General features: G+C 42.4%; 1 protein-coding gene across 1 annotated transcript; it reads right to left on the reverse strand.

Moving 5' to 3' along the window:
- Positions 1-5,741: 5,741 nt before the first annotated feature.
- On the reverse strand, positions 5,742-22,009 carry LOC306933587 (uncharacterized protein). The gene is made up of 9 exons (XM_079515867.1): positions 21,204-22,009; positions 19,457-19,556; positions 16,510-16,617; positions 16,113-16,219; positions 15,902-16,016; positions 15,626-15,691; positions 11,186-11,375; positions 10,370-10,524; positions 5,742-9,376 (listed from the first exon to the last, which is right to left on the reverse strand). The coding sequence occupies exons 1-9, from the start codon at positions 21,386-21,388 to the stop codon at positions 8,021-8,023; spliced, it is 2,382 nt and encodes a 793-aa protein (XP_079371993.1). The 5' UTR covers positions 21,389-22,009; the 3' UTR covers positions 5,742-8,020.
- Positions 22,010-22,116: the final 107 nt, after the last annotated feature.

The raw sequence follows: 22,116 nt of genomic DNA on the forward strand, positions 1-22,116 counted from the left end.
AGGACAATGTAATGTCTCCCCGGGACTCAAACTAGTGAATAGCAGATCTACGACGTGTCACAAAAATGTGACGCGGTGTAAGCTTGTAGATCGTCTATTTTCACTACTTCTGAATTAATTTTATATTTTGTTTTTACATTTATGGAATTTCTTTTGAAAATGTCTTTTCCATTTCTGAAAATGTTAGATTTTTTGCGTTGAAATTTTGGAAAAGTGTAAACAAAAACTAAAAGGGAAATTGACTGGTCGCGACCCATAACAATGGCTCCGCGACCCAACATTGGCCCACTGTTTTAGCCTGGAAACCAGACAAATCTACCACTGTTTGGGAACCAGTGCTCTAGAGACAACGCTTGTGATTCCACCAGACACGTTTCAGATGCATCCCAGAAGCAGCGAGTGCATGCATGTATGTGCTTCACTAAAAATATGGTCTATTTTTTCTGCATAACGTCCATGGAAAGCAATCAAATATAGGCTGCCACTGCTACAGTGACAAAAATTGTCATTTTGACATCATCCACCATGCATTATAATATCTAACCTTAAAGAAAAAACTCAGGCCCATCCATATATTTGTCCAGGCCAGTCATTAGACACGTTCTGTATCCAGGATGAGTTTCATTACACAGCGCTCAGGCTCAGCTAGTTGGTACAATAAATCATTGAAATTCCATGTTCGTCTTGGTGTTGTGAAATCTATTCAGATTTAAGATCATGTTAATGAATCACAATAAATTCATGTCGTTCATGCTTGATTCAGATAAGGAATCAAAGTAATCAAAGTGGTCAAAAAGACTTTTGAGAAGAGTTTTTGCATGAATCCCGAAGCCAAGAGAGAGAACCGTCTGTCTATGGAGAGTTGTTGACAGCTTGAGTCATCAAAGACTCTTTACTGCTACCGAATCTCACAAAAACCCCAAACAATGGCAGGAAGGGGCCATGAGTCTTCAGGAGATGAGCCTCACACAAACATCTCCAAGCAGGATTCATTAGACTGGCGCTGAGGTCGCGGGGGTCATCCACTTCCTGTTTTCACCTCCCAGCGTAGCAGCAAGGGCCTGCGTGTGCCAACACCACTAATGACTCAAAATAAGCACAACTGGGTTTCTTGCAATCATTCAGTGCTCTATTATGCTACAATGGAAGTGATGTAGTACAGTCATCAATGGGTCTAAATGCGTCCGTTGGCAAGAACATCAGCTTACCATTACTGGCAATCAGAAATAATGCCAGTGACTGTGTGGCCTCATCCATGAGCACAATGGTTTAAGTGCCTCCCAACACAGAGGACATCCTCCCCATATGGTTGGGGGAGCCTGGCTCCACTACTAATCTGCTCCCACTGTTTATAAAATAAACAGGCCCCCAAACGCTCACCCACTGGCTGCCCAGTTCCCCCTCCTCCTGCACCCATCTATAATGCATCTGGATGACCTTTGACCCGGGCTGTTTGAACTACACTTCCTGTCCAGTGCACCGTGGATATGATCGATGCCAATTTCTGCACTGTAAGCATTATTTTGTTGTGCAGAGGAAGAGGGGATTATACATTCGTAGCCCCATTGAGGTGGTATACGTGTGGCATTCAAGAGACAAATAGTAAATGGTTATTATTATTTGATTACGTTTAAGAACCACAGCATCAACTATTAAATACAGGCATTCTTTATAGGGCCTAAATGGAAACAAGACCGCAAGGACTTTTTTTGGTGCTCTCCCTTTTCGACTAAGTGTTTGACTGTACTCTGTTGCTGTTTTTACATTTACATTTATGTCTAATAAACTATTCAATCAATCAATTCTTGTGAAAAAGCACACAAAAACCAAAATGTATGTAGGTACAATTGCATTTTGATAGATGAAAAAAATGAAAATCCTATGCCAACAAGGTACAGTGATACTACCTCTTCAAAAGAAGCTTGGCTGTTTCAAACAGACAATCCCCCCCATACACACACACATGCACTACCCACCCCCATCCAATACCCACCCACCCACCCCCTCTCTCTGGGAGCCCCCCAAGCCCGCTAGTCCCAGCGATGGCCAAATGAGACGAGATAAGCCCATGGTCAGCCTCCATCAACACATGAGCTTTGGCAAAGCGAGTAGAGTTACAGACAGGCTCTCCTCTGGGGATGGGTGGGAGTGGGAGTAAGGCTGGGGTCTGGGGTGGGAGTGGGAGCAAGGCTGGGGTCTGGGGGTTGCTCAGACTCGGGAGGTTGCTAATCTGCCTCCAGTCGGCCCACTGATGCCCACCATCTGTGTGTGTAACTCATCACCCACTGACCAGGAACCTCCACAGGCACATACACAAGTAAACAAACACCCAGAGAGAGCCATTTAACAGCTAATTCTTTACCTGGCTTATTTAATTACTGACTGTCACCACCATCTAAAAAACTGAGGAGCGCGTGGGGTGTGGTAAGCTTTTTAGAAATAGGGGTAGTAGTGAGAAACCGGCCATGAATAACGTGGAAATTGGGGAACAATTACTTAATCTCTTCTCATCAGGGAAATATGTCAGCCAATCGGAATGGAAAATCAAAATCCAAGTTAAGTGGATAAACTGAGGAGCTGGAGGAGTCACCGAGTCGACTCTTTGACAGAGTTCACAGGTGACAGGAGAATGCAGGCTTTTATGCGTGCGGTTCATTTACTTGACAAGCCTTCACAGTCATAATGGCACACGCCTCTGGCACTTACTGAGCTCAGGGATGCGGTGGGTTAAGAGGTCAGAAGGATGGGTGTAGGGGACAACTGTTTGAGATTAAACGAAATGCCTCAGCACTCCTCCAGGAGTATGACAACCTATAGAAGGGGCACGCAGGTGTGTAGTGCTAACCCCCATTTTACCCCACCACACACCCATCTCTTTCAGCTGAATATCCTCTAGGCTTAACAGCAACCTTGACGATTAGTAGACCATTAGCTATGCTTCACTTGCATTTTTGCTTCTCACCCACATCCTTAAACTCTCACTTCACACAGCGAGGCCTCGTTTCTTAAAATGATATACACTGAGTGGCAAGCTGAGTTGAGCACACAACTAAATTGTATTACTCCTCTTAAATCTGCCGCTGCAGGGGCGATTGTCCACTGGGAGCAACCGGATTTACACCAGTGTATACATTTTGTACTTTGGTAATGCACCCATGGGATTTCTGCTTGTTATTCAGAGTTAAATTTACCAGCTGCTAAGTACACCTACTAACCTCAACCGTGGGCCATATATGGAAGCACAATTATGATACCATGGAAACATGCAACAGGTGCCAAAACTGTAGTTACAGTGTCCTGACAAACCTCTCTCTGTGTGTAGTTGACCCTTCAGGCACAGCTCAGCATTAGACTGAAAACATTAGCAGACATAATAATAACATTATTAAACAGTAGTCTCTGTGTGGCATGGGTAAAAATAGCTTACACGAACCAGAGCATAGAGAATATTTACACACACCATGTCTGGGGAGACAGAGCTGACCTGCTTCCACTCAAGTTGATGTGGTGATGGAGAATGCAGACTGCAATAAATGACACTGACAATTCACATTTTACATGAAATAACACTGTATACTCAATGGAGATTAAAAGAGACACAATTATCTTTTTCTGTCAAAGATCTGGCTCTGTGAGGTAAGAATAATGTCATGCATATGGTCACGAGAGGAAAACACAAACGTGTGGAGCTCCCCTTTCACAGTGAAAGATGAAAACTTCGCTCTGAGAGAAAACAGAGGGATGATTCAATTATCATCCCCAGATTGGACACAGGGATCCCCCCCACGCCTGACCTGTCTTCCACAAAGACTAATGTTTTCCCTAGGTGCAATAAATAACATTTTTTTTGCTTGCCGCCTGCCATGAAAAGCTCACCTGCACAGCCGATTACAAGGTCTGACCTCAGATTCATTACCACAAACCTTTTAATTTGACCTGAGCCAACCTGTCATGCTCCATCAAACGTGGGAATTGGATACCTCTGAAACATAGGCGCCCTTTGCTTTTTGCACTATGCCACCCCCCCCCCATCGCACACACATTGAGCCTGGGAGCAGAGGGAAAGTCACCCGCATCCCATGAATCAACCACTGTGACAGGGTTGGTCCGTTGGGTCGGGGATCACACGGGCGATCACAAGTCTCTCTCTTTTTCCAGCACCCCCGTCTCTATTAGTGGAGGAGATGAGAAAAGGAGGGGTGGTGCTCTTTTGGGCATATATTTCCGTTGATGGAGAGATAAATCAGATCATCTCTGGAGTAAGGAAGAGAGCACAGAGGGAGCCTTCTTGGTGGCTCCCCTTTGAGATGTAAATGACACGGTGGCACTGAAAGAGGGCCAGGTGTCCAGTGCAGAGAGAAGGAGAGCGTGACGGTGCATGCATTCCTAGCAGACCTAGACCATTAACTGTTGCTGTGCCTCGTGTAGGCAAACATCACACCCCATAATGGCCCTGGTGGAATGTGAGTGTGTTTATGATTAAAGGTGGCCTACTAAATATGACAAGGGATTATTTACTGTAGTTAATTTGTATGATATTCATCACACCTACATATGGTCTACCTGGTTGTAGGATGTAACATGATACATCAAATATTAAAATATACATTCTTCTTCTTCTTCTTTTTACATTTCATTGTTTTTATTCTATTCTATGTCAGTTATGTAGAATACTTTTATCCTTATTCATATTAGTTCTATCCCTCTATTGTTATACCTGCACCTATTTTTCTTGCTTTAATACTGACTGATTGATTGATTGATTGATTGATTGAAGAATATATTAACAGATTGGAGAATTACAGTACATTTCAAGCACAACTCAATACAAAACTGTTAACTGTGGACGACACCATAAGCATTACACTTGTTTACAATAGGGTCCACCATGTTCAATTCATCATAACATTTAGAGACGTACAAATAAACACTTCTATATAGTCAAAAACAGGAAATCATCATAGAGGAGGTAAAAAGGGGAGAAAAAGGGGATTCAGATTTTACGGGGGCCAGTTTCGAATTGCAGCCGACTGTGATGACCCATATGGGACCAAATACGTGTGTCGATTACAAAACTATCTCCATATAATATGCTACCTGGTCATAACAGCTAAACATTGGCTGCAAGTGCAAAGACTAAATGAATTACCTAGCATTTACCTATAGCTAGAAAGTAACCTGTGACCTGAGCCCAATTGCACCACTCAAAATACGTTACTTACGAGACCAGGTCACAAAGGTACCAATTTGAACTCTTTAAGCCCAAAGCAGGATCAGGATGTGGTGTCCACTCCAATTAAGTCACACCTCTAGGTGGGAAAAATAGGCATTTGTCAATTCAAGCACTAAATGAAGAAAAGAAAAGAAAGCAACCTGTAATTAGTTTAGACGGAAATTGGACCATTTATGACTAGGCTACAATGTTCACACACACCGTGGGTGTATTAAGAGAATTGATCACACCAAAGATTGGGGCTAAAAAGGAGTAAGGACAGAGGTCGAAATGTTTCCATCAAGAGTGGATTTGTTTTTTTACACCAAATTAAGTAAGGAACGACTCCATCTTGCCATCTACTGATGGAAATGGGTACTAACCATGGATAATACATGACAAAGCTAGAACGTGAAGGCAGCTGCATGTCATGTAACGTTCATCTAAATTTGATATAAATTATTCAGAAAGAAATTGTAATAAATGTATGGATTAAATGTACATTAGTTAAAATAAACAAAGAAGGAAGTACAAGTTTTGATCAAATCTTTTATTTATACAATGCAAACCAACATCTGTGGATTATTTCCTTTGACAGTTCTTCGTGGTCTCTCCAGCTACTGTGTTATGTTATCTGAAAAAAGTAATGACCAATCTTAATCTAAAATTTAAAAAAAAAATAGAACTGCAAAAAGTTATTACCAAAAGTCCCTGTATTCCCAAGGAATAAAGTTGCACTTTCCCCCCTAGTGTTACAATTATCTGAAATATATTGTCCAACAAGGATAATGCTTTAGAAATGCCCCCCCCCCCCCCCCCCCCCTGCAGTTCATGTAAGTGATCAATAAAATGAGTTTTTTGTTTGGAAAATAAATTTCATTACAAAAAAAGAAACAAACATTATTTTACATGACATATCTACTGTACACTGAGCATTAAATTAAAGCAGAATATTGGCCAGACTGGAGGTGTGTGAAACAAGCAACTAAAAAGGTATGCTAGTAAAAAAAGACTGTCAATTTGTCAATCACACATTATTGCATTATTTATGTTAAGTGCCCTGTACATGCACTATGCAGCAGTAGATTTTAGTGGAATGATATACACAAACACACACTAACATAGAGCTTGTGCGCATAGGTCAATATCCCTCCCGATCGTTTGCCATAATGAGATAAAATATGCAACCGACTTGTAAATGTTCAGTTCCCTGAAGTCCATAAAACACCCTTGAATGGACTGGGGTCAAAAGATTGTCCATCGTATTCTGAAAGCAAGGAAGCCTCAGAGTGCCATCGAGCCTTGATATAGATACAAAACCAATGAACTGAATAGGAAAAGCCCAAACATAATCCCCAAAAGCTTCAACAATGAAGTCCCCTCAGTTTGTACAAATGTAGCAGAAACATATGCATGGTTCATACAGTGGTAATGAATCATATTAAAATGACATTGACCCATGTTGGCTTTGGGAATCCTACCAAAAATATAAACACCACAAAAGACTTGGCTCCAACTTAATGTTTGAGCAATAACAGGACTAAGGCCAGCGCCATCAGCTTGTCTGCTAGCATTCACCTACTTCCAGAGATGTCAAAGTAATTCCATGCACAAATACATACATAGAACAGAGTTGCATTTGTCAACGAATCAGCTTCTCAGACAGATTCGCTTTTAAGAAGGCAGGAATGTGTCATATAGTGACAAGTGAGGAATGCCTAGTCTTTCTCCTTTACATTTGCCACACGGCAAGCAAGTTATTTCTGCTCTTAAAGTGGATGGAAGCACCTGGCACACAGAGGACTGGAGTTTTAAGGACTTTTGGCTGTCCCATTTATCCCATGGGGTGTTTATGACTGAATATGAATATATGCAAGGCATGGCAAAATCACAAGTCATCATGTTTTATACTGTCTGGTAAATAAATACTGGTGGGGGTACATAACTGAGGAACAAATGTAGTGCAAGACATCATGGTACTACACATCATTTAGGATCAATTACATTTTCAGGCCAATTAATTCAGGAAGCATAATGTTCCAACATATTGAATGACTGACTTGTATAAAAGGTTTATCGGCTTGGGAAAGTTTAGAATGAAGTTCACATTCAATTTATTGTACGATAATGAAATAAAATGTAATCCTAAAATAAACTGACATCAAACTAAATGAAATAATAGCCAACTGTTATTTCTTTCTGAGAAGGTTCCCTAGGTCGGGAAGCAGAGGGTAGGCAAGGCTGCCCTCTAGTGGATAAAACAGCTTTAATACAATAACATGTTAAGACATAGTGACTAGTAGAGTAGTCTTAAAATGGAAATTTGACAAAGCATTTGTAGCAGCGTTCAAAGCAGAAATTCAATGGTAGACATTACATAGCTGAAAGCATTGTGTTAGAATCAAGCAGACCTTTAGAAAAATAAGATTATCATGTGGCATTAGTGCTCCTTAAGCAAGATGTCCAAAAGAAGACTGACATCAACTCCCAATGACTCAGTAACATGTCTCCATTGCATATTGAATACTAAGACTTAAGGTGTGAATAAAGCATCAAGAACTAACATCACACACACACACACACACATGGTGTCAGCATCCAAAGTAGGTTAAACGCATAGCATTGATGCTTTAGTGTTTACCCAAAGTGTTTTAGGCAAAAATGGTGTCTGAAAACAACACACATAGTAATATCCAAATGTCACATACTGGGTTGTGAAAGCTGGCCATCAGAGACCTTGGCATGATTGGCTGGTTGCTGGTGCTTTGTTTCAAACATACAGTTCCACACTTTGCCCCCTAGAGGGACTTACAGGTACGTGTCCTGCTCTGTGCTGCTGAGGCTCTGTGTGGATTTCCGGAGGGGAGACTCTTTGACAACAGACAGGTCTTTAGGTGGTGGTTGCTCCTCAGGAGGCGAGTCTGTGACTGTCCCAGGCAAAGGCTGTGGCTGGAACTGGGGTTGAGGCTGGGACTCAGGGGGATGGGGTTGAGGCTGGGACTCGGGGGGCTGAGGTTGAGACTGGGGGGACTCAGGCTGTAGCTGGGTCTGAAGTTGAGGCTGGGTGGATTCAGGCTGTAGCTGGGTCTGGGGGGTCTGAAGTTGAGGCTGGGTGGACTCAGGCTGTAGCTGGGTCTGGGGGGTCTGAAGTTGAGGCTGGGTGGACTCAGGCTGTAGCTGGGTCTGGGGGGTCTGAAGTTGAGGCTGGGTATGCTCAGGCTGTAGCTGGGTCTGGGGGGTCTGAAGTTGAGGCTGGGTGGACTCAGGCTGTAGTTGGGTCTGGGGGGGCTGAAGTTGAGGCTGGGTGGACTCAGGCTGTAGCTGGGTCTGGGGGGTCTGAAGTTGAGGCTGGGTGGACTCGGGCTGTAGTTGGGTCTGGGGGGGCTGAGGTTGAGGCTGGGTGGACTCAGGCTGTAGCTGGGTCTGGGGGGTCTGAAGTTGAGGATGGGTTGACTCAGGCTGTAGCTGGGTCTGGGTGGCTTGAGGCTGAGATTGTGGGGGTTGAGGCTGAGCCTGAGGCTCAGACGGAGCAGGTTGAGGCTGTAGCTGGGTCTCGGGGGGTTCAGGCTGTGCCTGGGAGAGGGGGGGCTGAGGCTGTGGTTGGGACTGTGGTTGAGGCTGTGGCTGTGGTTGAGGCTGGGACATGAGGGGTTGAGGCTGTGACTGGGGGGGCTGAGGCTGGGGAATAGGCTGAGACTGGGGAGGTGGAAGGGACTGGAGCTGGGGAGAAGGATCGAGTTGGGGAAGAGAATGCATTTGGAGAAGAGGCTGAGGAACCTCATGGGTAACTGTGGGCTGTACTGACGGATCTCTACGTAGTTGCCGAGGGTCAGTAGAAAGTGGGTAAGGATTGGGGATCTCCTCAATGGGTTTAGCAGATTTCTTCATGCTCTTTTTCTTCTTGCTCTTCTCCTCCTTGGTCTTGTCCCCCTTCTTGAGCCGAGGGGAGGGAAGTGGAGGTAGTGAGGGGGCCTCCACCACCACGATGGTTGGGTTCTGCCTCAGGTCCTGGCGGCGAGGCGGTTCAGCCAACATGATAGCCCTGGCACCGTGCATTCGGGGAGGTGCTTTGAAATTCAGCTCGCCCCGGTTCTTCTTCCAGCGCTTCAGTTGGCTGTAATGCTCTCTCTCGACGTCTCGGGCCGACACTGGTACCTCCAGAACCTACACCAGGAGCAGAGCGCATAGATATAAACATATCTGGACATGACATAAACCCTGTATCCACTAAGCACTAACCAATTCTATTGTGGGTGGTCATCGCTGTTGTTGCCAAGTAACTACTTAAACATGTAGGACAAATGGTACGTTTTCTCCTAAAAGTGTAACTAAATTCAACTGGAGGATGAATTATAATATCTTCACAGCACTAACAACATGTCACAGAGACAGAGCACCATTCCCATTTAAATGAATGACAAATGGAAACAAACGCTTCCTGGTGGACTCAGTACCCTTTATAAAATTATCCTAATCTGAACATGGTCAGTAAATGCCAAAGGGCCTGGGCCTTGTGTAGATACTGTACATGTACATGGTCCCTCCCAGTAAGAATTGCCTTTCCAATAAGGGAGTCTATTGTCCGCCTGGACAGACACTCCATACAAAGCCTTGCTCAGGAACCGGCCACTGCCCAGCAACTATTCTGTTCAATTTGACTGTATCATTTTTTAACTTGTGCTCCAAGACCCTCCTCTATTCCCCCGCTCTCTGAATGTCTGTACGGCTATTGTTCTAGAGGGAAACACCATGTCATATCATTAGGTGGCAGGAGGCTCATTGATTACATCATAAGATAAGGCACCAATGGAGGCAGTCGGTCAGCTTCAAGAGGCCACGATTGGTTAACCCATTTAGACCTGAGGCCAAAGTTTTCAGAAAATTGTATAAAAATAAATTATACACTGGCTATTCAAAAATAGCAGATAGCAGCTCACAGCACATCACGTTGTGCCACACTGCGAGCTTGTACATCTGCTATTTTTGAACAAATTTGGATTACATTTTTTACACAATTCTTCTTTTCTGGGGGTTCAAGGATCAGATGGGGGTCCATGGACAAATATACTGTATATCAACTTGGGGGGCCTTGACCAATAGTTTTCAGACAAAATGGGTGACTTCCCCTTGTATTGATTATCACACAGCTGTTCTTACCTCCCGAACAAGGAAGCCCTCTTGCATGTATCGTGGCTCTATGGCCCTGAGTAGCTCCATAGTTTCATACTGGCCCGGACATGCCTTAAGCTTCTCACGAGTCCCCAGCATTGTCTTGAGCAGCACCAGACCCACACGCAAGATTATCTTCACTCCTAGGTGGTGGAGAGTACACAGCAAAAATCAGCGTTAGTCTGAGAGTACAATTTGCTATTACTAGACTCGAACACTGAGAATGTAGCCGAGCTAGCTGTGCAGAACTCGGGCCACTGAATTTGAATTTCAAAGTGAGATGTTTAAGTGAAGAAGCAGAAGGTAAACAAGGCATGTCTAATAACTACTTTAGTTCAAGCTTGCATGAGAATGAATAAATATTATTATAAATATATTATAATTGTAAATTAAGACGTAGTAAGTCTGTGTTACCGCAATAGAGAACTGTACAGAAACCGCTGTCACATTCAGGTTTCACTTGTTTAGCATTTCTTCTTACTTCAGTGGAGGCCCAGAAAGCAAAAATGTGTTGATTTTATAATTTAAAGTTACAATCATTAAGTCTGTTATGTCTCCTCCTCCCACTGGAAAAGTAATTGCAAAAATGTCTGAAGTACAATAAAGATGTTTCAAATTACTTGAATTATTTTGTCAACCAGTAGGCGTCCTATCTGACACCTGACACACTATCCGGTCAGCTACCAGTGCACCACATAATTCAAGTTCAAAGTTTCTTTCAAAGTTTCTTTCTCAGTGTTCACCAAGTCACCTTAACTTCGTAAAACTGCAAAGTTGTAGCAGATATTGTTTCCTCCTTCTTACCATCGCAGAGGATCATGTCCCAGACCCGCAGCACAGAGGCCCAAGGCAGGGTTCTAGAGAAGGCACACATGAACCACTCGGTCATGTAGAGAATGGGGTCAATCTTGTGCTTCTCCAGATGACGGTAGGCTAGTGGGGAGATGCGCCGTAGTAGGGCATACAGGATCTCTCCATCCAATTGTATAGCTTCCTAAAAAGGGGGACAAGTGGACAAATCTTAATACTAAAGACAGAAAGACATTTAATGCACTGTGTAATTCATACACTCAAAACTACACTAATTAATTAATTAATTCAAATCTAATTAATTAAGTTCTAGCTTGTACATGGCAAGTTTCACCTCCTGGCAGTTAAATACACCCAGTAGTTCTGCTGCTAGATGCTCAAGTGTTCTGGTGCAACCAGCCTTCTCAGTAAAGGACTTTTCCTCCCTAACCTCGAACACACTTAAGGTGGCCTTACACTAGCCGATAATCGGGCATTTTTGACGCTCGGGGGGTGCGGGATCGGCCCGATCAACATCAAGAATGTTTGATATTTTCTCTGCCCCGCTCCGATTATCCTGTAGTGTGTGGTGCTATCAGATTTCAGATTGAAAAAAAATCGGCTAGTGTAAGGCCACCTTTACTTACTTACAATACATGCTGTCTGCTGCCTCCAATAAGCTCTGCCCATCAAAAGGTTATGTTTGGTTTAGGGACATGTTTGAGGTTAAGGTTATGTTTACGTTAGGTTTAGGGACATGGTTGAGGTTAAGGTTTTGTTTACGTTAGGTTTAGGGTAAGGCTGTCAAAGTTAACGCGTTAATCGTGCGTTAACTCAAAGTCATTTTAACGGCGTTAATTTAATTAACGAGCGATTAACGCACGGTGAAGTTTGACAGAATAGTTGAGAGACGCATTCATGTGAATGCAGGCAGTCAGTGAGCCCCGCCTCTCTCCCCACTCTCTCTCCCAGTGACTCGTCCGTCAGCCTGTGCAGGACCGGTGCGCAGATCGAGTGTAGCCTACCAGTGTGGGCTGGGCAGTTGAGCTGTGAGCACTCGAGTCGTCGCGTTCGTTGGGCTCGTTATTAATTCATTTGCTCCACAACGTGTTAGATCAGAAGCTCTTTGAATTGGGCATTGGGCAAAAGCAAAACTCTGGCAGTTTTGGTTGACAAACATAGTCAGTTGTGATAGCGTGATGCTACACAGACCATGCTAATGCTAAAGCTAATGTTGACAGCCTGACTGTGCGTGCGTGCTTACAGGAGAGAGAGCTCTCGCCTGGGTGTGTGTGTGTGTGTGTGTGTGTGTGTGAGACTGTGTTGAGTTGAGTTTATGATTTTGTTTCCCTCTTCCATGGCATTTGCAATAAAGCAAGCATTCTCCCATGTTGATAAGAGTATTTAAAACTTGAAAAGCAGTGGTTCTGATTGAACCAGTGGTCCCTGAGGGGGTTCCAGGTGGTCCCCAGCTAAATGATGGAGAGTTGGTAACCAAATGGAAGGCTAAATGTCATCAAATGGTGGTCTGTGGCTCAAATGCAGAATACATAATGGACCTTGATATGAAAAATCTTGAAAACCACTGATTTAAGGTATATTTAGAATGGATAAAAAATATGCGATTAATTTGCGATTAATCGGCGATTAACTATGGGCAATCATGCGATTAATCGCGATTAAATATTTTAATCGACTGACAGGCCTAGTTTAGGGACATGGTTGAGGTTAGTTAGGGACAGGGTAATAGCTTTATGCCTCGCACATACAGCATCGTCATATAGTCTGTCATCAAATCAGATCACTGTGCAGTTCACACAAGTAAGACGCGCAAACGCGGGAAGCGAACGCAGCTCGTAAATTGCAATAACAACAATTAGAATAAATTACGTACTTTTTAAGGTTTTTTTTAAGTTAAGTTTTTTTAAATTAAATGTTTTTTCAAGTTATTTTTTTAGTGTGTGTATGTGTGCGTGCGTGCGTGTTTCTTTTTTAGGTTTTTAAAAAAAAAGTTTTCTCTTTAAGTTTTTTTTTAAGTTAAGTTTTTTGTGTGTGTGCGTTTTTCCTTTTTAAGTTTTTTTTTTAAGTTAAGTTTTTTTTTAAGTTAAGTTTTTTGTGTGTGCGTTTTTCCTTTTTAAGTTTTTTTTTTAAGTTAAGTTTTTTTTTAAGTTAAGTTTTTTGTATGTGCGTTTTTCCTTTTAAGTTTTTTTTTTAAGTTAAGTTTTTTTTTAAGTTAAGTTTTTTTTTAAGTTAAGTTTTTTGTGTGTGCGTTTTTCCTTTTTAAGTTTTTTTTTTAAGTTAAGTTTTTTTTTAAGTTAAGTTTTTTTTTAAGTTAAGTTTTTTGTGTGTGTGCGTGCGTGCGTGCGTGCGTGTGTGTGTGTGCGTGCATGTGTGTGTTTTAGTGTGTGATACAGCTGCGCCCTCTGGTGGTGGGCGGGTGGTGTTACAGCGTGACACACACACACACAGACACACAGACACACACACACACACACAGACGTGATCTGCTGGGTCTCATAGTAAATGCTCACTGCGTTCGCAATCACTGCGTTCGCAATCACTGCGTTCGCAATCACTGCGTTCGCAACTACACATGACAATACTCTGTCTTGAAATCTGGTGTCTTAAGTCATTGTGGTTTCCTGAATGCATGACTGATTGTCGGACGGTATCACACTACCAAGAGATTTCACCAGGATGCGATATTCCGGTAGTACATGAACAATATGCAGACCTGAAATATTAGTACATTTTAATGTCTTTTCAACATATATTTATTGCTTATTGTCTTTCAAGTTTACATATCAAATGCAAGAATCAAAATCACCAAAAAGGTAGCACATCGCAAATTTCAATTAAATGGAGAACAAAGTACCGGTAGCTTATTGGCACACACCAATAAAGTTAACGCTTACGTGCCAAGACCCTTCATCAGAGGCTCTGATCTGTCTGCTCAACCACTGGACTTGCAGTCCAATTTTTGGACAATTAGGAGCTTAAAAAAATTATTATATTATATGCATCTCACCTGACTAGCAAAGTCAGGTGAGATAATTGGCGCAAACCCAGATAAAGACTATCTTGTCGAAATGTTGGTTTCCTAAATCTTTTTAAACGTGTTTTTGCATCGTGGCTAAAGAGTTGTGAGCCTTCCTCATTCAACATTAGAATCTGCTGTGGTCAGCACCTCATCAACGCTGGTGTAAGCTCCCACCCCTGTTTGCGAGATAATTGGCGCTAAAATCTTGTACTGTGAACTCGGCATCGGGGAAGTGCTGCCTGGGTTTCTCAGGGCAAGAAACTCCCTTCTGCAGCCTTCTCACCAATTGCATGGGAGCTTATTGCGAACGCAGTGAGCATTTACTATGAGACCCAGCAGATCACGTCTGTGTGTGTGTCTGTCTGTGTGTGTGTGTGTCACGCTGTAACACCACCCGCCCACCACCAGAGGGCGCAGCTGTATCACACACAAAAACACACACACACATGCACGCACGCACACACACACACACACACGCACGCACGCACGCACACACAAAAAACTTAACTTAAAAAAAAACTTAACTTAAAAAAAAACTTAACTTAAAAAAAAACTTAAAAAGGAAAAACGCACACACAAAAAACTTAACTTAAAAAAAAACTTAACTTAAAAAAAAACTTAACTTAAAAAAAAAACTTAAAAAGGAAAAACGCACACAAAAAAAACTTAACTTAAAAAAAAACTTAACTTAAAAAAAAACTTAAAGGAAAAACGCACACACAAAAAACTTAACTTAAAAAAAACTTAACTTAAAAAAAAACTTAAAGAAAAAACTTTAAAAAAAAAAACCTACAAAAGAAACACGCACGCACGCACACATACACACACTAAAAAAATAACTTGAAAAAACATTTAATTAAAAAAAACCTTAAAAAGTACGTAATTTATTCTAATTGTTGTTATTGCAATTTACGAGCTGCGTTCGCTTCCCGCGTTTGCGCGTCTTACTTGTAGTTTACAGTAAAGATTTTGTGTTCCCTCAATGCAGTTGTATGTTATGCAGTAACACTGCATAATAGTCCCTTTAATTAATATATTGTGCAGCAGGCGTCCTGCAGTAGGTGTCCTACTCATCCCTGGCAACGATCCAGAAACAGAAAGCTAATCTTTCTTTGCAAGCTTTAGGTGCAATCGAGACTATTTTTATTCCTCACCTGTCCTAGACCAACAACGCACGTGTTTCAGCTCAAACAGCCTTTATCGGCGTTGTTCCAAGATAATTATAAGATTAATTGAGAGCACATCATCACTACAGGTTGTAAAGCAGTAAAGCACTCAAGCTCGTCATACTGGGTTCAATGCAGCTTTCTACTAAACTTTGGAACCCCCCACCCCCAGTGATGATCTTGTGGTATTGACAATAACACCTGCCAAAGCTGTCCCATATGTGTGTAATAAAAGTGATTCAATCTTACCAGGCCAGGACTATAGTATCCAGGAAGATATTTCTCACAAATCTGGACCAGACCCCAGAAGGCATCCTGTGGAAGAAGAAAAAACCCCACAGATGTCAGTAAAACATACTGTAGCAGAATAATTCCGTCTATGGGATATTTCTTTAGTGTGTTCACATACTGTAGAAGTCAATGACATGCAACAATGGGAATTTAAACTTGGTTTAAACAGCAGATGGCCTAATGCCCTTGACCATGGAAAAAGCTTGAGAATCACTGTGGTAATCCAAGTCCTACCTCAGCAGGCATGTGCATGAGCAGCACAGCAGCAATGGGAGCCTGAGCCTGGCAGTAGCCCTCCTCTGGTCTGTACAGAGTGTAGGCCTTAAGAACACGGAACAGGTCCTGCTGCCTGTGTGGGGGGGGAAACACACACAAACAAAACGAATGATGTCATGCAGGACCTTGCGATAAACTCTGTGTGGGATAAAGACAGATCACAACTGACCCGTGGCCTCCTCGTGACACAAACATCTCATGGAAAGGAAACTGTCGATGCAGGTCCTTCTCTATCACATCCACCCACTTGGGGTCTCCCGCCTGGTTATCTAGCTCCTGAGAAAAACACATGGAGACGACTGTGTGTAAGTTACTTGTTGAAGTAAAGTGACTTTGATATACAAACCAAGGGGTTAAGTGAGTTTCTTTAGAAATTATTTTCATTCTAAATTACTGCATAAGAAACAGTGTAACACTGACGTGATATGGCATGTGAATTTCCACCACTGTACAATGGTTTCAACACAGCCATCTTTTTAGAGTACATTGAGCAAATCAGAGTAGTGAGAGTACACAAACAGTGCTGTAAGGGGGAAGTGAGAATGGCAGTTGTTTGCTTTACTGACCAGAAACTTCCCTTGGTTCTGCTCCCTCTTAACCTTGCCCCCTGACAGGTAGAGCCAGGCACGGCCTCGCAGCGCAGGAGGGATCCCTTTCTGGCAACGCAGTCTCACCTGAGACACCAAATGACACATAACACAACACACAAGCTCAATGAGTTCAAAACTGTAGTAAAACATATTTTCTGCATCCTCTCCAGGGAGATTTTGTTCTTTACGCAAAATATAATGTTTTGTTTTGTATCAAGTTTATTATTATTATTATTTAGTCAGTGGAAAAATGTGTTTGGACTGTATTAGCCTGGATTTCAAGTAAATCAGTCATCTTAACTCTACTAAACTTAAACACTATTTAACCACAAGCAAATGTAATATTATTTTATTTATTGTAATTTATGTTTACATGTGCAGCAAGAGAAACTCCTTGTACATCTTCTGCCTGGCGAATAAAGCCTCTGGTTCTGATCACGTACATCTGTGAAGTGTGTGAACGCATCAACACCAGCCTTATCATATTGCCCTGGTGTAGAGACCTCAGTGCAACTATACATCACAACCATCTCCATGGAATTATTTCTGTAGAATAAACTTTTCCCTGCAGCACTTTGTTACGGTCTGGAATAAAAGAGGAACTCTGACCTCATCAATGTCCACGCCCTGAACTAATGGGAAGAGCACCACCCTGCTACCATGGTGACCCAGGTTTCACAAGTTTACTTCACGAGCAGCCTGGAGGAACCGCTGGAGGATTCCGCCTTTTGGACTCTTTTAGTTTGTTTCCTCTGACATAATACTGGCACTATTCCATAAGGAGATCACGTCATCCCGGCTGTACAGTGTCATGCGAGAACAGAGCCCTACTAGCACAGCAGGCACAGGGGTGAAAAAAGCCATTTCACATTACAAACGGAATGTTTATTGAAGCGGCTAGATCAGTATACCACAGTGTTACCACTTTACCAGCATATGCATCTGAAAACCTCAATTAATGCTTAATAGTGGCTTGAAAATGGAAAAAGGAGCACATGTTTAAGTTCAACTGAAAAGTTTGTATTTTCTTTCCTGTACTCCTATGCCTTTAAGGAGAGTGTGTGCTCCTTGGAAACTAGAGACCATCTTGTGATGGGATCACACCAACCAATTCGGTGCAATGGAACACATGACACAAGAGAAGTGAATTTGGTCAAAAGGTGAGCGGTACCAAATGTATTCAACATGCCTAACAATCCTCGCTTGGTGGTCAATCTATGATAGTATAATTGACATAATGTGTTTTGCTGCTCGACCACACCGATCTTTGAACTCAGCCCTCATCAGAAGTAGACAATAGCAAAGTTTCATGACTGCATCTTCAACGGTTGTGAATGTGATGCTATCGCCTTGCCAACATCTGTCCACCACACAGACATGTATAGGGCAGAGTACAGCTACTTGCAATGTAGGGGGGGGGGCTCCACTGATCTCATTCCCCCCAGATTTGGCACAAACATGGGGATGAATTAATTCTACTATTATACCACCAAAATGTGGAATGCCCTAGCAACAGCCATCACAAAGTGTGACTTCCTACCCTCCTTCAAACCCGCCATAAAATAGCCCCTTTCTGCAATTTGCAACTTGACCTGACAAGTCTTCTAGCTTGCCAGAAGAAATTACTGACCACTGTTTTTCTCTCAATTGTATTGTTCCTGGTATTGATGATTAGTATTGTATGTCTTTATATGTCTATGAATTGAATACATAGGACCACTATGGAAACAAGCCCTCAGGGCTTTTTGTGTTATTTTAGCATTATTGTATAATGTACTTTTTGCAAACTATTAATAAAGTATTCAATCAATCAAACAATGAAACCGACAAACTAACAAGGTGCTCATAAAATGCAATGGAAAATTGGTCACTGCACTCACATGTAAAAATGCACCAAAAAATGCATCAAAAATGCATCAAACTTTCAAATGCTGTTTTCTCCCATTGTATAGGAAGAATGCTTAGGATTTGTATCGTGTCCTCTCGCCCTTGAAATATATAATCCTTGGTTTCTGTTGTGTGTAAACAATAATAGCAATTCAAAACAGTTCAACAGTTCCTCAAAACCACACCTACAGTCGCTAATAATACTGTCATAATACTGGAGGGAGCGCTCCATCAGTGAGTCAGTGACGCGATGTGAGCTTGTGTATGAGCTGTTCTCAGCGCACAATACTGTTGCGCGATGAAGTATATGTCTCACTAGGCGGGTGTGCGGCTCCTCACTAGCCAACACTGAAGAGTAGGTTTAATGGACTGTCTGAACCCAGCGGTCGCCAAAACAACAGGTTTGGGGTTCCGTTGGGAATTGATTACATGAAACAGTCACCATGCATCCATTCTCAATGTTTGTAAACAAATAATTGGTCTATAAAACAGGCATTGAAATATGACTGCTGTGAGGACAGACTACACGCTAACAACATCCCGTATTAAGCCCCAGAGCTCTAATGTAGTGTCGGTGCAGCCACACCCAGACACTCAGACTGTCAATTTGTATGTGTGGGGTGACTTCAGATAAAGGAATGGGTCATGTCATGCCCTGGCTGGTGCTGACTCATAGAAATGAGTTGAAGTCAGCATTCAATGCTTAGCTGAGATCCATTTGCACAAGAACCAGCTAGACAAGCATGGATTCAAACACTCCACATGCGCATGCATGCATGCACACACATCAAGCCTTGTGCAAACAAACACTGTGGGCTTGCTATTTGCATTGTCTATTATTAGTTAGGATTGGTGCCTGGTACTATGATACATACACAATTGTATCAAGACACCAGTAAACAGATATGTAACGTGGGGTTGATTACTGTAATCAGAAGGCTTTTCCAAATGCTCCACTATTATCCACATGGCAGGTACCACCCAAGGTACAAAAATAAATCCCTGGGCCTTTGTGCGACTGATATTTTGCTCTGACCTTGCTGTGTCTTTTGATCATCCACTTGTCCCAGTGGCTGAGCATGTCCAGCCATTTCACCTCCCTCTGCCTCAGTACTGCTGGAGGAACGTCCTGGGCCCTGGAGAGATAATACAGACGCCATTTCAATTTGAAAATGCTGTGTACACCAAACAAAAGAACACTTATGTTGTTTATTCAGTGGGAGGGGGGGGGGGGGGGGGGGGTCACTGCACAAACTATTCATACATTTATTTGACCATCACTCTGCTGAACTGTCATCTCTGCTCAGAAATTAAGCCACACTAAGGCTGTCGCGCCCCACCTACTTGGATGTGTGTGCAAGACAGGACAAGAAGAGTTATTGAGAAATGCCAGCATTTTCATGCGTATGGCTGACACAATACTCTGGTTTAAAATTAACTTGTGCAAAAAACAGCAGGGCTCATTCATAGGTTTGCTTTGATGATATTGAAAAATCACAAACTAGGCTTCGGCCAATGCAAACGTTGATGCCTATTGCCTATTTAAATTCAAAAAACTATAGTAAGGATGGGCCCATGACATGAAGTAATTTAAGTTTGTTACGATTAATGTTAAGCAGATTCACAAAGTCCCTGAATACTAAACAGGAAAAGAAAATGTATGGGTAGCCTAACCTATATTACAACTGAAGCCCATTTCTCAACTAAGATATATAATTATATGATCAGCAAAAGCCTGTAATTGTAGTGTATGAGAAGTCTTCAAAGTGAGTTTTTTTTCTTTTACTTGGGAGTCGGGACAACCCTCTTTCTTTTAATGAGGCAGTAACATTATGGATCTGTCTTGTGCACTAAGAATCTAGCTCCAGCTTTGCATAAGCTTAAAGAATGATGGCTTTTGGTAATTGCCATACAAGCTGAAACGAAACCCTGAGTGTGTGACTACCTATAATGCCATAAGAGGCTCTCTAGTTGTGGGGCACCAAAGCAGTGAGTGGCCTGAGGCCTGCCAAAACTCCAGAAAACAGGAAGCTCCTAGCGAGGCCAGTGCTTAAAGTTGGCACAACTTTCAGTCATTTCTTCCACTCTTTCAGCATTGCACTGCAGGCCCTGAGCAAAGAAGAAAGGGAAGCTTTCTTCTTCAGTCTTACTGTAAGTGGCCTTTGAAGCAATGAATGAATACATTCGTATGAATGAATGAATGAATGCATAATGATTGTGACAATGCAACTTGTATTTGGTTTTCTTTGCATTGACACATCTTGCCCAGATTAAAGAGGAATTAATCATGTTTACATAACCTAACAACCATTTCAAAAGAGACCATGGCCATTTAAAAAAAAGGATGAATATCTAAGTGTCTCAGAATTACATTTGACAGTAGACCTGATACAGGACCATTGGTCGCACAGGTTGTCATCAATAGACTGAGTAGGGCTAATTTGACAGCAATCCACTGGATTCAGAAACCTGTGTCACAGAAGGAATCCGGCTTTTAATGGAAGGTGTTTACGTTCCCAGCCTTGTATATGCTTATCATGAATGAAAGGTCAAACACGGGCATATATATAAACAATAAGCAATGTGCCACGCAGCGTTTAGGAGACATTGGAAATGAAGGACAAAACGTCAGTGCCTCAGTATGGAGATACAGTGAGGTGACACAAGTGAGAGTTGGCTTTAAAAACGCTGAGGTAGTAATGTATGCACTACCATGCATAATACAGTTGAGTAACATAGTACACACAGGCAATCACTGCTTTGCAGAGTTGTAGCGAACTTACGATTCTTCCGAGTACTTCTGAGCCCCACCGATGAATCCATATTTATCAGTGTGTCTGTCACTAGTGAATCCGTTGATCTCCGAGTCGGATCCCAGGGAACTTTCATCATCCATATGACTGCTGCTTATAGTCCTAATGCTCCTGGTATCGACCGAATCACGACGGCCGTTCTCGATTTTGGCCATGGTAAAGTTAGGCGAGTATCTATCTGGTTAGCCTGGCTAATGTCAGCTAGCTTTTGCTGGTTGCTGACAGCTGAAAGTCAACAACTATTTTTCCGTCTGTAAAGTCCACTCGAATGCCATGTTTTTTTTATTATGTTTTTTCTTCGACGCTAATCAATCTGCAACTTGACCTGCCAACTACATTTAGCTTATAACGAACAACCCATTAAACATAACGCTCAAGATGACAGGTAACAGTTTACCCAAATATGAGGTACGTACGACACGCAGGGCTCGTCTGCTAGCTAGCTGGCTAACTTTGCTGCTAAAGTCATGAGTTTACATTAGCTAGCTAGCTAGCTAACGTGTCGTTAGCTAATCTTGTCAAACCGATCCAGTATTATGTCGTCTTGTACTGTCAGCAAGCTAACGACACATGATCAACTAGTTAACACACCAACCAGTCCAGACATTCCCTGCCAACTACTTTACCAAGCTAACGCTAGCTTGATTCGCTGTCATGTCATTCCGAGACGGGCTGGACCTTTTTAATACATCCATAGGGCTGTACAGATTTACGTGTTATACAGAACTTGGCAACCCATCGAATACCGTGACTCCAGATGTCGCTTATTCACCCGGGGAAAGACAGTTTGGTTGTCACTTGTCAGGCTCAACTCCCATGAAAATGTGATGCGATGCCATTATGCCAATGCACATAAACACCTTTTATATATAGTGATTTTCTA

The sequence above is a fragment of the Electrona antarctica genome (assembly GCF_951216825.1).
Source record: "Electrona antarctica genome assembly, chromosome: 12".
Lineage (NCBI taxonomy): Eukaryota > Metazoa > Chordata > Actinopteri > Myctophiformes > Myctophidae > Electrona > Electrona antarctica.